Source organism: Drosophila innubila (genome assembly GCF_004354385.1).
Source record: "Drosophila innubila isolate TH190305 chromosome 3R unlocalized genomic scaffold, UK_Dinn_1.0 2_E_3R, whole genome shotgun sequence".
Taxonomy (NCBI): domain Eukaryota; kingdom Metazoa; phylum Arthropoda; class Insecta; order Diptera; family Drosophilidae; genus Drosophila; species Drosophila innubila.
This window is the reverse complement of record NW_022995380.1, coordinates 21,296,547-21,312,122: the sequence shown is the minus strand read 5'-3', so window position 1 is coordinate 21,312,122 and position 15,576 is coordinate 21,296,547. Positions and strand designations below refer to the sequence as shown.

Sequence of the window (15,576 nt, the reverse complement as noted above, 5' to 3'; positions counted from 1 at the left end):
TGCAACAACACGTTGTTTTCATTGCTCATTAGCGGCGACAGCGCGAGTTTAATTAGCTTTGACGTTACGTCTGATTCTCATTACGGCCTCATTGGCCGAAAAGGGTTAAGGCAAATTGCTGCTGGCAGTTGCCGCTGTCAAACTTCGAATTGCTCGTATAATTAAGGTTTGCGCCAACACCTTGGCCGAAAAGCTTGGCCAAGAAAAATGGCAAATGGCGCAACGCTTTGATTCAATCAGCTGCTGGCCAGCCCAAAAGCAATCGAGGGTTGCCCCGAGCAAAAAGCAAAAGCAAAAACTAATTGCCTTCTCGACATGCATTTAATCTCTATTAGAGTAACATCAAATTGATAGAAAAGTTTACGAGCCACATGTGCTGGGAGGTTGGGACTCCCAGGAGGGTCATGTTAGTACCGGACAAGTTCTGGCCACCTTTGCCACTTGCTCTTTGCTGTTTCATAAATTATTAAGGGGTTTGATTTCCACACGCTTTGCTCTTTTGTCCAGCGTTGGCATTTAAAACAAATTGTTGTTCTACGCTAGTTCGATTATTTGCCAGGAGTGTGTGTGTGTGTGTGTGTGTGTGTGTGTCTGAGTGTGCTGATAATGACGGAAGTCATCACGTCTGAACCTGGTCCTGAGTCCTGATAGATGCGAATTGGCCTGAAAGGTGTGAGCACGCCTTGTACATATCAATAACCTTATAGTTAGGCTCACGTGAAGAGGACCAGGACTACGACAGGACTTTCCCTGTGTCTCTTCCCTGTGCAGCAGCTGTGTCGACTGCTGATGACCTTTTAATTGAAGTGTCCAGGCCAGCAGCTAAAGTGTGTGTGCTTTTTGTGTGCTTCTAATTTGATCAGAGAGTTGCCCAGCATCGTAGTTAAACATTGCTGTGGCTCTGTGAAGTTGAAAACCATTCTGAAACTTCTTTCCCTTAGAATGCTCGGTCATGCAAACACAAAAATGCAAATAAACGCGACTGGCATTCAATAAACAATTCAAAATCAAATTTTATGATAAAGCCAAGCCACGGGAATCCTTTAATAAACAGTCAAAAATTGTTACACAAAATGTAAGTAGCCAAATTCCGCCGTCCTCCCTTTCAGTCACCCGTTCCCTGTTTCCGCTCCTGTTCAAGGCATTTGCCGTTAATTAAACCCTTTGCAGCTGAGGAAAATCTTTTGGCCAACCACGGCCAAAGTTTTTCCATTACGCCGTCGTCGTTGCCGCAGGCAAATGAAATCAAAAAGTAAAAATTTATGAAGCGTTTAATTGAATTAATTAAAAGCAATAATACCTTGAAATAATTGCGCCTAATAGAAAAAGTTTTGCATGGATGGACTTGGAGTTGGATGTGGACTTGGAATCAGAACTTGAATGCAGACCAGGCCAATTCCATGGTCATTACACTGAGCACACAACACTGACAATGGGCAACCTTTAGGGCCAAGTTAGGCGCCTGCTTCTACACACTTTTTGCTACTGTTTTCTTCCAGCAGGGTAACATAGAAAAGTGAGGGGGGGAGGGGGGTTGAAGGGTTCCACGAGTTATGTGACAAATCCTGCGCACGCAAAAGCCAAGCCATAAGTCAAAATTATCAACAAGATGGCAACGATGGCAACGTCTGTGGCAGAGCCGTGTGTCCTCCTGCGTGGCATGTTGCAAGCTGCTCTCTGCCTCGTTTGTCGGTGTCGGTCTCCAGTTGCAGCATGCCAGAGGCAAGTGGCAAGTGGCAGTGGCAGTGGCAGTGGCAACTGTCACGCACGTAGGCCACGCAACATTGCGAAAAATATGTCTTTGATGTCATAAATCAATTAGGATTGCCAGCGCCTGAGTTCTGAATCTGCAGGATCTGCGCCTTAACAGCAAACAACTTGTTAGCCAACTCACTCACAACTGCTTGACTCCGTTTTTAAGCGCAGCGAATCCGTCTCCGTCTATTTGCCCCAAAACTCTGTGCTTCAACTTTTAAACGTGACCAAAAAATGTGGCAATACCTATACCTTCAAGGATCAAATGAAGTGGTGTGAAGTAAATGTGGCAAATGAAGCGCTTGAACTTGTGGAACAATTCACAAAGCCTTTTGTTGCGTAATTATGTGACACACACAGAAAGAGAAAGAGAGAGAAGGAGGAAGAGTGAGAGAGAGACACACATGAGCTGCGAGGCAGGAAGTAAGTTGTCGTCGAGTGTTAAGTATCAACGTGACATGTGTGGAAAGTTGGCTGAGAAGATGACTTTCTTTGTGTTGCTTTATCAAACATAATTAAGAAGTTCTCTCCTCGTCTCCATCTCTTTCTCTTGCTCATCTGGACAATAAACAGAAGTTTAATTATTTTGCAAGCCAGAGGCAACTGATTAAGCCAAGGCTCACCTTTTGACTTATGATGAGTGTCGCTGTATCTGGCACTGGCTGATGTATTGCCTGATTTATGACAGCTGACAACTGACAGGCCGACAGGCACAACAGGCCCGAGTTGTACATCATTAAAGCCAGAAGGAGTTTTCTTTCTTAGCTTTGCCCAACTTTAAGGCTTAATTGCGAAAGCCAAGTTAACTGAACATTTGCGTAAATCAAACAATTAGTCATGCCATCCCAACTATGCGACTTTGACTCTCGAAAACTACTCGCATTGTCCACTTTGCCTAAAGATTTTCTTTCTTTGGCCAGAGTTTAATGTCTCCCCGCGGTGTTGTTTGTGCCTCGTCTTACACACACACTCACACACTCGCACAACAGCAAAAGAAGGTGTTGTCCTGCACTATTCTTAATTTATGCGACATTTTGTTAGTTTGCCATTTGCCATAATAACTTCTAATACACTCAACCCAACAACAACATCAACACCAACACATACTATAGTTCTCTTTTAGCGAGACGACCCTTTGGGGGTTGATCCTGCATTCGATTCCTGTTCCGTTCTGTCCTGAGAACCAAGCTAAGAACAACTCGACGACACATTCATTAATTTATGGTTTTGGGTCTTCGAATTTATGTACTGCTCAAAAAATACAAAAGTATTTGTTTTAAAATAAAAGGGGCAATACTTTTAAGGTGACTGTCGGCTGCAGATGCAAGCAAATTGAATCCAATTGGAAGACTGAATACTCTTTCAAATACACTATAATTCTTGGTGATGAATGTGTTTAATTTAGAGAAAGAGGAAGCTTTCACTATTCAATGATTTGTTGGCCTATTAAATTTCTTGATTTTTGTACTTTTTATTTTTTGAATTATTTATTTTAAATTTAAATTTGCGGCGCATACAACTGCCATTAAATGTTGTTTTAAATAAAAGATAGAAGTTTAATTTTCAGATTTTCTTCTCTAGTTTTTAACTGTGCTGTCAGTGACTTTTAATTTTATAATTTAAAGTTGGATTCTTTTGAAATATAATGAATTTTAACTTCAAATCAGCTTTAAATACAAAGTTTTTCTTATCAACTGCTACAATTCATTTCATCTTCTGTAACTGTCATTGCGAGTAAAGAACTTAATAGTCTTTATTACGAAAAGTGATTAAAAAGTGTTAATAAAAAAGTGAATTACATAAGCGTGGCTACCGGGTTGTTGTCCATTCATTATGACCAAACGAGAGTTCGCTGGCCTGGCTTACAACACTGAGAATATAAAGATTTCCCCCTTTGATCAACTCCAGCATCCACATTTATTGCAATTGTGCAACTTTGTGAGAGGTTCGTTCTAAATGGAAGAACAAAACTTGTTTGCAAGCCTCCAAAGCTCGTTTAAATTTAACATTTTATTAGCGACTCACACCTGGTGCTGCCGCAGTCGCAGTCGCAGTCGCTGTTGGCGTCGTTCTGTGCGCTTTCGCTCGCTTTTCGCATTTGGTAATCACAATGAAGTCGACGTCGACGCCGCGTCGCTGCCAACGCTGTCGATGGCCAAGTTCAGTGCCCTCGAATTGTGTTGACTTGTCTTGAGTTGAGTTGAGTTGATTTTGATCGGAGCTGCGGCTTATGATGATATGTTTCTTTCCACTGGTGACCACACAATTTGCATTGAAACTGGGTTAAGTGTCACCAGGTAGAGATTAATAGAACTTTGTGGCAGCATTTGTTGCATGATCCATAAAATGGTATTTACTTGTGGAAGTTGCCTAATCAATGGGCACACACATTGCTTCACAAGTCCAACAAGAAGACAAGAAAAGGCAATTAGCGACCCTCGTTTTAAGCCAGAAAATCAAATGTCAATCACGTAGTCCAATGTGGAAACCTGTTAACATTTCAATGACTTTGAACTTTTGAGCGCAGCTCATTTAATTTTTCTTCTATATTGTTGTTTGTCGTTTGTCGTTTGTCTTTAGTCGTTTGCTGTTTACATTTACATATTGATTGTTTGCTTGACCCATTTGTGGAGCACTTGAGCCCACGCCACTTCCACTTTCGTTGGAGCGCGACTTTCTTCAACAATTGGACCATGGCTTGAATCAGTCCAAGCCGGGCCCTAACTTCTCTGTTTGTGATTGTGATTGTGGGATTTGTCAGACCACAACGTCGACGTCGCTGCCACTGTGTAACCAGTTTAAAGTCAGTGTCTACGTCAACGTCGGCGTCGACTTCGACTTCGACGTCGATTCTCGGCGCCGTCGTCGATTCTTGGTTGGCCTTTTTATAAAAAGTCTTTGGCCAACTTTCATGAGCTTCATTCGCGCTTCAGACGCGATCGTCAAAATATCGTTTTGTTGTGAGAAATGAAAGCTGCGATTTTCCTGTTGCCGCTGCTCTTCTGCTGCAGCTTGGCTTCTCCGGTTAAGGAGGATGGCCTGCCCAGTTGGTTTGCCAGCGAGGCCTCGCAGCTGATTGCCACGCAGCTGTTGAAGCACAACAAAGACATCGATGCCAATCAGGTGCACTCACCGCTGGGAGTCGCCTCCATTCTGGCCGTCTTGGCGGAGGCAGCCGAGGGAGAGACCTATGAGGAGTTCGGCAAGGTCTTTGGCTTTCCCAAGGAGCGAGCGCAGCTGAGAGAAGCCTTCGAGCGCATTTTGGGTGGCTATCAGAATCGGGATGCTGCTGTGCCGTTGCCCTCGTTCCAGACCTGGTTCTATGTCTATCGCAATAACAGCGTGAGGGAGGATTACAAGCAGCTGCTGCAGCGTCACTATTACGTGGAGGTTAAGGACATCAATCGGCAGGAGTACGACTGGAGTGAGCCCAACACATCGATCCAACTGGAGGGCAACGATGCAAATGCCGAGAACACCGAGTCAACCAACAGCAAAGATGTCATCGGTTTTGAGACTCTGAAGCGCATTAACCTGGATGATGATGCTCTTCTAGCTCCCAGTGACACCTATGGCGAGGAGGTGCTGAACAAGGAAGCGTCCAAGTTTGATCGCGAGGTGGACGATAAGCAATATGTGGAAAAACCAGTTGCCTTGGCCGACGCTGAGCGGGAAGGGGAACCGACCACAGAGGAGTCGGCAACGGCAGCTGACAAAGTCTCAGTCACCGAGGCTCCAGTGGAAAAACAAGAAAAACCAGCTGACATTGCACTGACTGCTGAGGAAAATGTTGCTGAGAAGCAGCAGAACAAACGCAGCGAAACCGCACAGAATCCCAATGTGGAGGAGAACGAGACGGTGCAGGAGGATGAAAAGCTGAGGAAGCAACTCAGCGAACCGAGTGCAAATCCAGTGACCGCTGGTGAACCCGAGAAGGTGACTCTGCCACTGCAGAAACTGGAAAACGCCGTCAAATCGATGGTCAAGGAGGGAGCCGACGAGATAATGATTGCCCTCGAGTCGCACCTAAGCACAGTGGCTCGTGTAAGTATATGGCAACAACTCGATTACTTCTCTACTTAATGCCCCTTTCTGTTTGTAGGTCTATGGTGCTCGCAGTCTCTTCAGGCAGGATGACATTGCCTCTGCCCTGAGTGCCAACTCCATAACGGGTCGTGAGCTTGGCTCCAAGTCCAAGATGTTGCTCTTCAATGGACTGTACTATCGCGGCAGCTGGGCACAGCCTTTCTATCAGCTGAGAGATGGCAGCGATGAGTTCTTCTTCATGACCAACGAGGATGCCATGAAGACACCCATGATGCATGCACGTGGCAAGTTCCGTGTGGCAGATCTGCCACACTTGAAGGCGCGTCTCCTTGCCCTGCCCTATGAGAATGCCAGGTACAGTCTGTGCATTGTGCTGCCCAATGACTCGGAGGGACTCACCGAGGTCATCTCCCAGCTGCAGCCCAGTGACTATAAGTACGCTCGGGAGCATGTCGAGTGGAAGGAACTCCATGTGACACTGCCCAAGTTCCAGGCGGAGGAGACATCCCGCTCCGAGGCGATGCTCAAGCAGTTGGGACTTCAGCGTCTCTTCTCCCGCACTGACGCTCAGCTGGGACTGCTCTCCGAGGATGAGGATGTGCATGTGGATGAGATTGTGCAGTTTGTCAATGTGCGTGTGGACGAAGGTGGCAGCAGTGCCAACTCCTTGTCCGCTGCCACAATGCAGGCTCGTTCTCCTCTTCCCACTGAAGCTGAAGCTGCCGCCATACTGCCAGTCCCTGAACCGGAGCCAGAACCCGGCGTAGAACGCTTCGATGTGAATCATCCATTCGCCTATTTCATCATGGATTGCGAGCAACAGTTTGTGCTCGCCTCCGGCAAAGTCTATGCTCCGGAGTTCAAGGATGAACTGCCGCCCGTGTCCATTGAGGTGGAGCTGGAACAAGCGTAGGTCTCATCTCAACACATCTCATCAATCGCCTAGCTTTTAAGTTACGTAACGAATTTTCACCGATGACGCCGCGTGCAATTTTCATACTTCTAAGCAAATAAACAAGAATTTCATTTGTCCTTAAAAAAAAAATAATAAGAGCTCTGTAACTGAGCGAACTCGACAGTGAGATGCTCTATTGAATCGCTAGAAAATAAATAAAACAAATACAAAAATGTTTTATATACAACTTCTGATCAAGTATTAATATATTTTTTGTAGTCGGAGATAGCTAATTCTGCTTGTTTCATACATTCCCACAAATTTATAATACTCCTGCAGACCTTTGACTACCGAGCATAAAAACTCTACTTTTGATTTTCCCAGCCACTTGAGCAGACGCTGGCGTCCATTTGCTGCGCAATCAAAACAACAATTAATTCGCTTACTCTACGACTAACAACAACAAGAATAATTCGAATAGAGGAGGAATATATGTATGTAGAGGCACAAGAGGGATTTGAGGCAGGAAGATCAACCCTCAGGATTCAATTGTCTGTCTGTAATATGAAATGTATCTGACGGTGGGCATCGCTAATTTCCGTGCAGCAAATTTGTCATTGCATTCGCCAGGGTTGGCCTTGTGTCCGTGTGCTTTGTTGACTTAGCTCACAGTTCCATCAATTCTCAGGCTACTCAAGCGAAAGGCGCATCCGACACGTGCCCCATGGCAGCTTTGGCAGCCCTGGCGAATCAGGATAGCACTTTTCAAGTGGTCAATGGTCTGCAATTAAAAGTCTCATTAGAATGCATGATGTCTTCTTTTTGGCCCAACTATAGTATGCCAAGGTGGTGGCCACTAGCCAGGTTCTCAGCCAGAGCACACGCCCAGCCATTTTTCCCAGTGCCAATTGCGAATGCTAAAACACAACAGCTGAAAATCTGTCTGAAGATGTAGACGTAGACAAAGTCGACCTGAGGTGGGGGGGGAGAGTTGGCGCCAGGCTGTCGGGCGCCAAAAACCAGAGGTAAAAACAGGAGTAAATGCGTGCCATGATTATAGTGATGACGACTGGAAAGGAATTCAGCTGGGGACACAGACTCTGGAGAAGGAACAAGACTTCGCACAGTGGCTTAATAGACGAAAATAGCTGGCATAAATTAAATTGTTGCTTTATTTGTGAAAATCATAAAAGTATTTCAATAAAAAAATAATTAAAAACTAATGTATTATAAAAAAAATTTTATTGTTAATATATTTAAATAAAATTTAAAAAAAATTAGCAAATTGGTTGACAAAAGGTAGGTAAAAAAGATTTTAAAATATTTGCATTAGATATACTACACAATTTCTATAGCTATATCAAAATTATTTATGCAATTTTTAAAAAGCTTGAAGCTGATAGGTAAATTTTATTATAAATGTAAACCTTAATTCCAAAGTTATAAATTTTACGTCAAACACACCACTGTGCGACGATGTTGCCGCCAGCAAAAGCAGACGATGATGTTTCATCTTTTCCACATGAAAACTCACGTAACAAAAATTATGATAATCATAACTTTTTTTTTCTCTTTCGTCCCTTGCCTGATGCCTTTGTCCGGAACCTTTGTTTTGTTAGCCACTGGACAAAGGAGTGAATGTCTAAGGTATTTTTGGGCCAGAATGGCGTCTAGTTTTTGTCTGGACGTTGCTCTATTTTTATTAAGTCTTGCATATAAATCAATGTTTTCCCTGATATGCAGAGCAACCGAAAAGGTATAAATGATTTATAAGTCGCGTCTATCTCTATCTCATCTTTTACTTTTTTTCTGTCAACTCGTTTAAACATTGTTTAACATAATTTTTATGCAAAAGAAGTTTCGGGATGAATAAAAAGTGAATGGCTTTCGGCTTGTTAGACAGCAAAGAAGTTTTAGACCAAGTTGAGATACTCCTACTGTTACCTCATACACCCACTGGGCAGATATTGTAGAGGGGGGGGGCATAGGATCATACATAAATAAACCAAGTGGCCATAAATCCATCCAATTGCATCAAAGACAAACATTTGCTTGATGGTATTTTCAACAAAGCGTCACGCCATGTCTCAAAGATTTATGGCCTCGCTTCAAGTCTAATTACAAGTGAAGTTCGTCGAATTAAGAATGTGTGCAACAAGTGTGGGAAATCGCTAGAATTTTCAATCGCAACCAGCTGCTTTCCAAGAAAATCTAAACCGAAACAAGTACAATTTCGAAAATATTGCAGGGAAACATGCCCCAGTCTCATTCCCCTCCCTGTTTCCCTATTTAGAGGGTGACGTTGACATTTGCGGCGTGAAAATGGAATAAACACATGTGGAAGCCAACTGGCGCTGGAAGGGGGCGTACAGTGGAGTGAGTGGGCGTGGTGGTCACACTCAATCTTGGTATTACTACACAAAGTCAAAAACAGATTATTTTCTATGTAAAACAGTATAAATGTACAAAAATTAATGCAATTGTTAAATGCCAAAAATTGAAAATGAAATTTGCAAATTTTTCAACTAATATATAATCTCGAAACTTGATTAGAAATCTGCAAAGGCTTCTTCATGTCGCATTGTTTTAGCCTTGGCCTTCTGCTTACCCTCGGACATTTTGTCGAAGTTGGAAATATCCTCGGCATTTGAAATGGCGGGGAGATAAGGCGCGGGAACAGTTTGATTGAGCAGCGGAATCCATTCAATATCCTTGAACCACTCGTGATCCTTGATATCTCTGTTGCCGCCAATTAAATTGCCATAGCTGCAAATAAATATTTCTCATTTAAGACATATTGCTAACAAGGATTTATAAATGAGACTTGCCGTTTTGATAGATCAACTTGCAATAGATGATCGATCAGATGACGCAATGTTCCAGACAAGTAACTGGGCATTTTGTATTCGCCCTCACAGATCTTATTGTACATCACCATGACATCACGATTATGGGAGGCAAAGGGCGAATGACCACACACAAATTCATAGATAAGTACACCAAAGGCCCACCAGTCCACACTAGTACCATAGGGTTTCGATTGAATAATTTCAGGTGGCAAATACTCAGGCGTGCCGCACAAAGTCATGGTTCGTGTTTCCACCTTCTAAAATTATAATAATAAAAAATAATATTTAAGCAATGGCATAGTTGGAACAAATTGACTTTTAACCTTTGCAAAGCCAAAGTCGGTGACTTTCAAATAACCATTCCTATCAATCATAATGTTCTCTGGCTTGAGATCACGATAGAGTAGACTGCAATAATGTAGATACTCCAGAGCCAGAAATACCTGTGCAGCATAGAAACGAGCCTGCTTCTCCGAGAATTTACGTGCTCTGAAAACCCAGATGAGTATCATCGATAAGAAGAATGTGAGATATAGATAATTCATACTCACTTGCGATGATAGGTGAAGAGTTCACCTCCCAGAATGAGAGGTATAATTAGATACAGACTGTCGTTGTCCTTAAAGGAGGCTATCAAGTGTATGGTAAAGGGGAAACGTATTGAATTCAAGACGCGTTTCTCACTCATCACATGAATAACCTGCTTGGTCTTAACAATCTGATCCTTGCTCAGCTGTTTCGAGGCATAATAGTTATCAGTGTCCTTCTCTTTAATGAGCTGTACCTTTCCAAAGGAGCCAGCACCCAAAGTCGATTTAATCACGTAGTTATCGAGACCAATTGATGGTGATGGCGTATTGCGAGCATACTTTCTAGTAAAGTCCTCCTTCAATTTTCCCAGTATGACGGCATAGTCCACTTTTGGACTGAAGTATTGCGGCTCTGCTGTGGATTGTCGCCCCATTATCGTCAAAGGTCACAAACAAGAATTTACAAAACTAAAAGTATAATTATATTTGAACAATTTCGAATTTTTCAATACAAACAATTTTCAATCAAAACAATCTCAAAGTATAACATGAATTTGATTTTCAATACAAGGACTATATGATTTTTGACCCCAGGCTAATGAGTTAAGAAAAGTATCTAGACCAACGTTTAAAAATTACTAAACAAGTCGGGATGGCGATTTATTTTGGACTTCATTTTTGATTTTGGCTCAAAATTTTCAAAATTTGACAAATCTTCAATATTTGACACTGTCGGTATATAAGGAGGATTAATCTCTTGATTAAGCAACACAAACCAATCAACGCCCTGGAACCACGGATGATTCTTAATTTCCGTGGATCCCTCGGGTGAGTTACCTAAACTGAAGAAGCGTGCTTAAAAAATTGAGCAACTCAATAGCAAAGAAAATAAAAGAGATGCTTACCGCTTCGAGGGATCCACTTGCATCAAGTTCTCAATGAGATTCTTCAATTGGGCGGTAAAAAATGATGGCAATCGCATCTCGCCCATGCAGATCTTCGAGTACATCAATATGACATCACGATTGTGCATCGAGAACGGTGACTGACCTACCACGAACTCATACAACAATACACCGAATGCCCACCAGTCGACAGACTTATTATATGGCTTTAGTTGAATGATCTCGGGTGCCAGATATTCGGGAGTTCCACATAGAGTACTAGTGCGATTATCGACACGCTGCATAAAGATGAGGAACATCAGTTAACTGAGTTGAGACTCTCAACTTGATCTTACCTTGGTAAAACCGAAATCAGTCACCTTGATATAGCCTTTAGCATCCATTAGTATATTTTCGGGCTTGAGGTCACGGTAGATAAGACTCATATGATGGAGATACTCGAGAGCAAGCAGCACTTGGGCCGCATAGAATCGCGACTGCTTCTCATTAAACTTGCGCACTCTTGGGCATTGGATAAAAACTGAGACTATGATTATGGGCTTAGTTAAGGCATTTGGGGGAGAACTCACTTGCGATGATAAGTAAACAGCTCACCGCCGTTAATAAATGGCAGAACAAGATATAGATAGTCAAAGTCCTTGGTAGAATCAATTAGATGCACCAGAAATGGAAAACGCACCGCACTGAGCACAGTCTTTTCATTATGAACATGATTGATCTGCTTAAGACGAACCAGATCATCCTTGTTCATCATTTTGGCGGCATAATAATTCTTTCCATGCTTCTCCCTGACTAGCAACTGCCAGATAGTTAAGAGATTGTTAAGTATTATCTCTTTAATTTTTTTTTTTTTAAATAGTTAACTTACAACTGTGCCAAAGCTGCCATTGCCAAGAATGGCGCGTTGCACATAACTCTCTAAATTTGTATATGGCGATGGCTCTTGATGTAGCCAACGTTGGTCGAACTCAGCCTTGAGATTGTCTAGTATCGTGTTATAGTCCTCCTTTGAATTGAAATATGGCTGCAGGTGCAGGTTACTCATAATCAGCACGCAGACCTTAACGCATCTTCCACAATGAGGACGGACATACACAGGACGCCAATATCTGATAACTTATACTTGTAACTCAATAAACTTATAATTTTGATATTCATAATTTTGGCGTTTGTTTCAATTGTTTCAAAACGAACAACAAAAGCAAAACAACCTCTTTAAATGTTCAGCCCGAAAGCTGCTTCAATTAGTTGGACGTGCCTCTCAAATTAGGCCAAGGTATGACAAATATCCGTTTATCTCCCTCTCTGTGGGCCAAGTTTCAGACAGACACCGTGACCACATGAAATGCCAATTTCCTGTGCCAAGGCCCACACACATGTCAACGTTAACGTTAACGTCAAAGTCACCGTCACCGTCAAAGACTTCTCCATGTGGCCTGCAAAAGTAAGAAAAATTGCAAAACGTCCACTTGATAAATGATGCTAACCAAGATTACATAAGTTGGTAATTTTCTAGTACATTTATTTCTACATGTCAACTAGTCAACTCTAGATTCTGGACAGTCCTTTGCCTTTTGCAGTTGGCATGCGATGATGGACATGTGTGTGCCGTCCCAGACTCAGACTGCCTAAGCCCGAATCTCAAACTGAGACTGATGTGAAGACTGAGACTGATGCTGATAAGAGTAAACCGGATGCTCCGATTGTTGCCTGGCTTTTAAGGTAACTGTCAACCGGCCCGTTATTGGTCATTTCGGAGGCATGTGGCCACAATGTTGTTGTACCCAAATTGACAATTAATCATTATCTTTAGGCCGACAGAACCTCTTGAACCTGTTAGTTTACTGGACATAGCTTTGGTTAGCAGCTCCATTTCTATTTCATTTGCCATGTGAAAATTGCTTTCTAAATATGTTTTGGGTTGCACTAATGTGAGGGCATTTATTATTCGGCAAACTTCATTATTGATTGAGCTACTTTTCGGCAATCAACGACAAAAGGGTCAAAAGGGAAGCTCGAATTTAAAACAATTCATTTCTTAAATTAAAAGACAGAACTGTTACTAAATCAGTTTAAGAACTTTGGTCACACACAATACTAATATATTTGTTTATTTATATTATATGTAAATATTGTTTTTAATTTACTTAAAATAATCTAAAACGTCACGTACTTAACACAATTGTGGCCTTTCTCAAAACTCACAGCTTTCACTTGCACTCTCTCTCTCTCTCTCTCTCTCTCTCTCTCTCTCTCTTTCCATTTCTATCTCTCTATCTGAATCTCAACAGTAAATTAGAAATCGTGCAAAAACTGAACAATATCATTTAGAACCAGTCCAAAGCTTGGCTCATTTAACTTTCAGCCACAAGATGAGCAGCTCCTCTTTCCTCTATTCCCACAACATCCATAGCTAGAGAAGATAAACTCTAGTGGGCTAAGATATGTTAACGACTGCAATAAATAAGCGGATAATATCAGGCGTGCTGGGCCTTCCATAAATACACATATCCACGTCCATTGGCCAGAACAGAATGGGACTTTTACTTTGACTTGAAGATGTGTTCGCTAAGCGTCCCAAGACCAGATTAAGTCATACGCACACGTTTCGCTTTTTCTGCAGACTGTTTTGGCAACACTTAAAATTCATTAGCTGTATTACAAGACGCTCTTTCTTTGGGCTTATGCAAAGTAATTGACGCCCCGATGAACTGTTGACACGCATGGCATTTGTCTTGGCCCAAAAAGGCTCTCGAGTCGCTTTAGTTAGCTAATATTTGGTTTAGTTATCAGTGCCATTTTTCGGGCTTAAGTAGGTGAAAGTGAAAGTGAAAGTGTCTACGCTGCATGCCATATACCATATAGAAAATTGCCAAATTCAATTATGCTGAAAGGTTTCGGTCTTCGTCTCAACTTACATATGCATATCCCGGCATTTGTGAGAACAGCCCTCGCCATTAGCGTTAATCTCTTGGTCCAATCGTGAATGAATCATGGCACACGCTTGCTACATTCTATATTCTACATTCTACATGCCACATGCTGCACGTTGACCGGAAAATGCATTCAATGTGCACAGTTCAACGGGCAGCAACAATGTCAACGTTTCCACCTCTACTCATCCATCCCCCTCCCTGACAGTCGAATTGTGTGCAAAAGGTGTAACTAATCCGCAGGCCATGTGACTTTTGTCATGCGCCGATGTCAGTCACTTCTCCAACTCCAATGCCCTCCGCTCCTCCTCTTTCAACACCCGAAACCCTTTGCAAATGCCAACGGTTTTCACTCAATTCCACCCCAAAACACAAGCTCGACCTGCCACCGTAATATGCAGCATCTTCCACCTTCAATCATCGATGCGAGCCACACTCCATTGTTACTGTCAATGCTTCCGTTGTAATCCGTTGATTTGGCCAAAGACGTCGACAGGGCCAACGCCCTAGGACGCCACGGGTGGCCCAGCTGCCTGACATTTTGCAGCTGGCTGACTCTTTCAATATTCCCGCTAAGTTTTTGGCCCAATGCGTAAATATATAAATATAAATAAATATTACGATTATTAATATTTTAATGCGCATTTAGTTTAATGTATTGCGAGCACAGTGAGCTCTGAAATTTTGCTGGCATTTGACTTTCGTTACCTTTTATGCAAGTTGATCCTCATAAATCAGCTGGGACCAGTAACAGGACCAGCAGTGGGACCCATTGATGATATCTGGCATATAAATCAATTGCAAATGACATCAGGTTCTACTATGTGCAGACAAATGGCACAACACTTTTCAGATACATACACTGCTCAAAATTAGAGTTTTATTTAAAGTATTTGTATTTAATGTGAAAGTGATCAAATCAGCGGAAATTTCCTTGTACTTTATTGCCTATATTTCTATGTTTATTTCTAATATGTTGGAGCTATGAAGATTTTCTTCTAAATATTATAATATGAACTAAATTCAAAAACATAGAGGCTTTACAGTACTGATAAATAGAGGTTTCCTTTATTAGAAAATCTTTGATGAATAAATTTGATATCAATACAAATATTTGTTTTGTTTAATCAATAACTCTATTTAAGCCCGGATTTTCAATGTGTATTTAATGGGTTTGATAACTATAGCCCAGATACTTTGACGTAAGATTTATAGAAACTAATGTCTAATTTGAAAATATATATTAGATAAAATTTAAAGAGACATTAAAAAACCGGCCCTAAGAATACATATGATATTTAATATAATATAATTATAATAATTATAAATTATTATTTACAATTTCTTCTCGCACCTGTCTGTAGTTTTTCTCAGTGTACGTAAACGTATACAAATTCTAAACAATTTTCAAGCTGCGCTGTATGAAAATAAGCAACCATTGCAAACGAATTGGACGCGATGGCAAATAGCTTTGGCAAATAATAAAACAATGCTGAATATAAACAATTGTTACAATTTTAACATTTTGCAATAAATAAACATGAGCCGGTGGCATTTCACAGTTGCATGCCACAAGGAAATGGAAGGTCCGGAAAATGGTGGGAAATGCAAAATACTGCACATTTTATTGAAATTCAATTAAAGTCGTATTTCAATAATTGG

The 15,576-nt window shown here is 41.7% G+C and overlaps 3 protein-coding genes across 5 annotated transcripts; 1 reads left to right on the top strand and 2 right to left on the bottom strand.

Moving 5' to 3' along the window:
- Positions 1 to 4,722: 4,722 nt before the first annotated feature.
- LOC117792877 lies at positions 4,723 to 6,944 on the top strand. The gene is made up of 2 exons (XM_034633183.1): positions 4,723 to 5,799; positions 5,858 to 6,944. The coding sequence occupies exons 1-2, from the start codon at positions 4,723 to 4,725 to the stop codon at positions 6,713 to 6,715; spliced, it is 1,935 nt and encodes a 644-aa protein (XP_034489074.1). The 3' UTR covers positions 6,716 to 6,944.
- A 2,268-nt stretch (positions 6,945 to 9,212) lies between these two features.
- On the bottom strand, positions 9,213 to 10,534 carry LOC117792104 (cAMP-dependent protein kinase catalytic subunit 2). The gene is made up of 4 exons (XM_034632090.1): positions 10,098 to 10,534; positions 9,870 to 10,035; positions 9,526 to 9,803; positions 9,213 to 9,463 (listed from the first exon to the last, which is right to left on the bottom strand). Exons 1-4 carry the CDS (start codon positions 10,508 to 10,510, stop codon positions 9,247 to 9,249), a joined length of 1,074 nt encoding a protein of 357 aa, XP_034487981.1. The 5' UTR covers positions 10,511 to 10,534; the 3' UTR covers positions 9,213 to 9,246.
- A 65-nt stretch (positions 10,535 to 10,599) lies between these two features.
- Positions 10,600 to 12,164, bottom strand: LOC117792105 (cAMP-dependent protein kinase catalytic subunit 2). Of its 3 annotated transcripts, none has more exons than XM_034632091.1 (5): positions 11,850 to 12,127; positions 11,551 to 11,780; positions 11,317 to 11,482; positions 10,982 to 11,259; positions 10,600 to 10,918 (listed from the first exon to the last, which is right to left on the bottom strand). In XM_034632091.1, the coding sequence occupies exons 1-5, from the start codon at positions 12,024 to 12,026 to the stop codon at positions 10,705 to 10,707; spliced, it is 1,065 nt and encodes a 354-aa protein (XP_034487982.1). In that variant the 5' UTR covers positions 12,027 to 12,127; the 3' UTR covers positions 10,600 to 10,704. The 3 variants fall into 3 exon arrangements, with proteins under 3 accessions (XP_034487982.1, XP_034487984.1, XP_034487983.1); XM_034632092.1 differs by having other exon boundaries at positions 10,831 to 10,913; positions 11,850 to 12,164; XM_034632093.1 differs by lacking the exon at positions 11,850 to 12,127 and having other exon boundaries at positions 10,635 to 10,918; positions 11,317 to 11,501; positions 11,551 to 11,621.
- Positions 12,165 to 15,576: the final 3,412 nt, after the last annotated feature.

Excerpts from the sequence above, each read along its gene's own strand:
- LOC117792877 (XM_034633183.1), top strand. The coding sequence starts at position 4,723 with ATGAAAGCTGCGATTTTCCTGTTGCCGCTGCTCTTCTGCTGCAGCTTG. Across the intron at positions 5,800-5,857 it reads ACCTAAGCACAGTGGCTCGT|GTCTATGGTGCTCGCAGTCT; the intron begins GTAAGTATATGG and ends TTCTGTTTGTAG.
- LOC117792104 (XM_034632090.1), bottom strand. The coding sequence starts at position 10,510 with ATGGGGCGACAATCCACAGCAGAGCCGCAATACTTCAGTCCAAAAGTG. Across the intron at positions 10,036-10,097 it reads CTCTTCACCTATCATCGCAA|AGCACGTAAATTCTCGGAGA; the intron begins GTGAGTATGAAT and ends CTGGGTTTTCAG. Across the intron at positions 9,464-9,525 it reads CAAGTTGATCTATCAAAACG|CTATGGCAATTTAATTGGCG; the intron begins GCAAGTCTCATT and ends ATTTATTTGCAG.
- LOC117792105 (XM_034632091.1), bottom strand. The coding sequence starts at position 12,026 with ATGAGTAACCTGCACCTGCAGCCATATTTCAATTCAAAGGAGGACTAT. Across the intron at positions 11,260-11,316 it reads CTGATTTCGGTTTTACCAAG|CGTGTCGATAATCGCACTAG; the intron begins GTAAGATCAAGT and ends ATCTTTATGCAG. Across the intron at positions 10,919-10,981 it reads CAAGTGGATCCCTCGAAGCG|TTTAGGTAACTCACCCGAGG; the intron begins GTAAGCATCTCT and ends ACGCTTCTTCAG.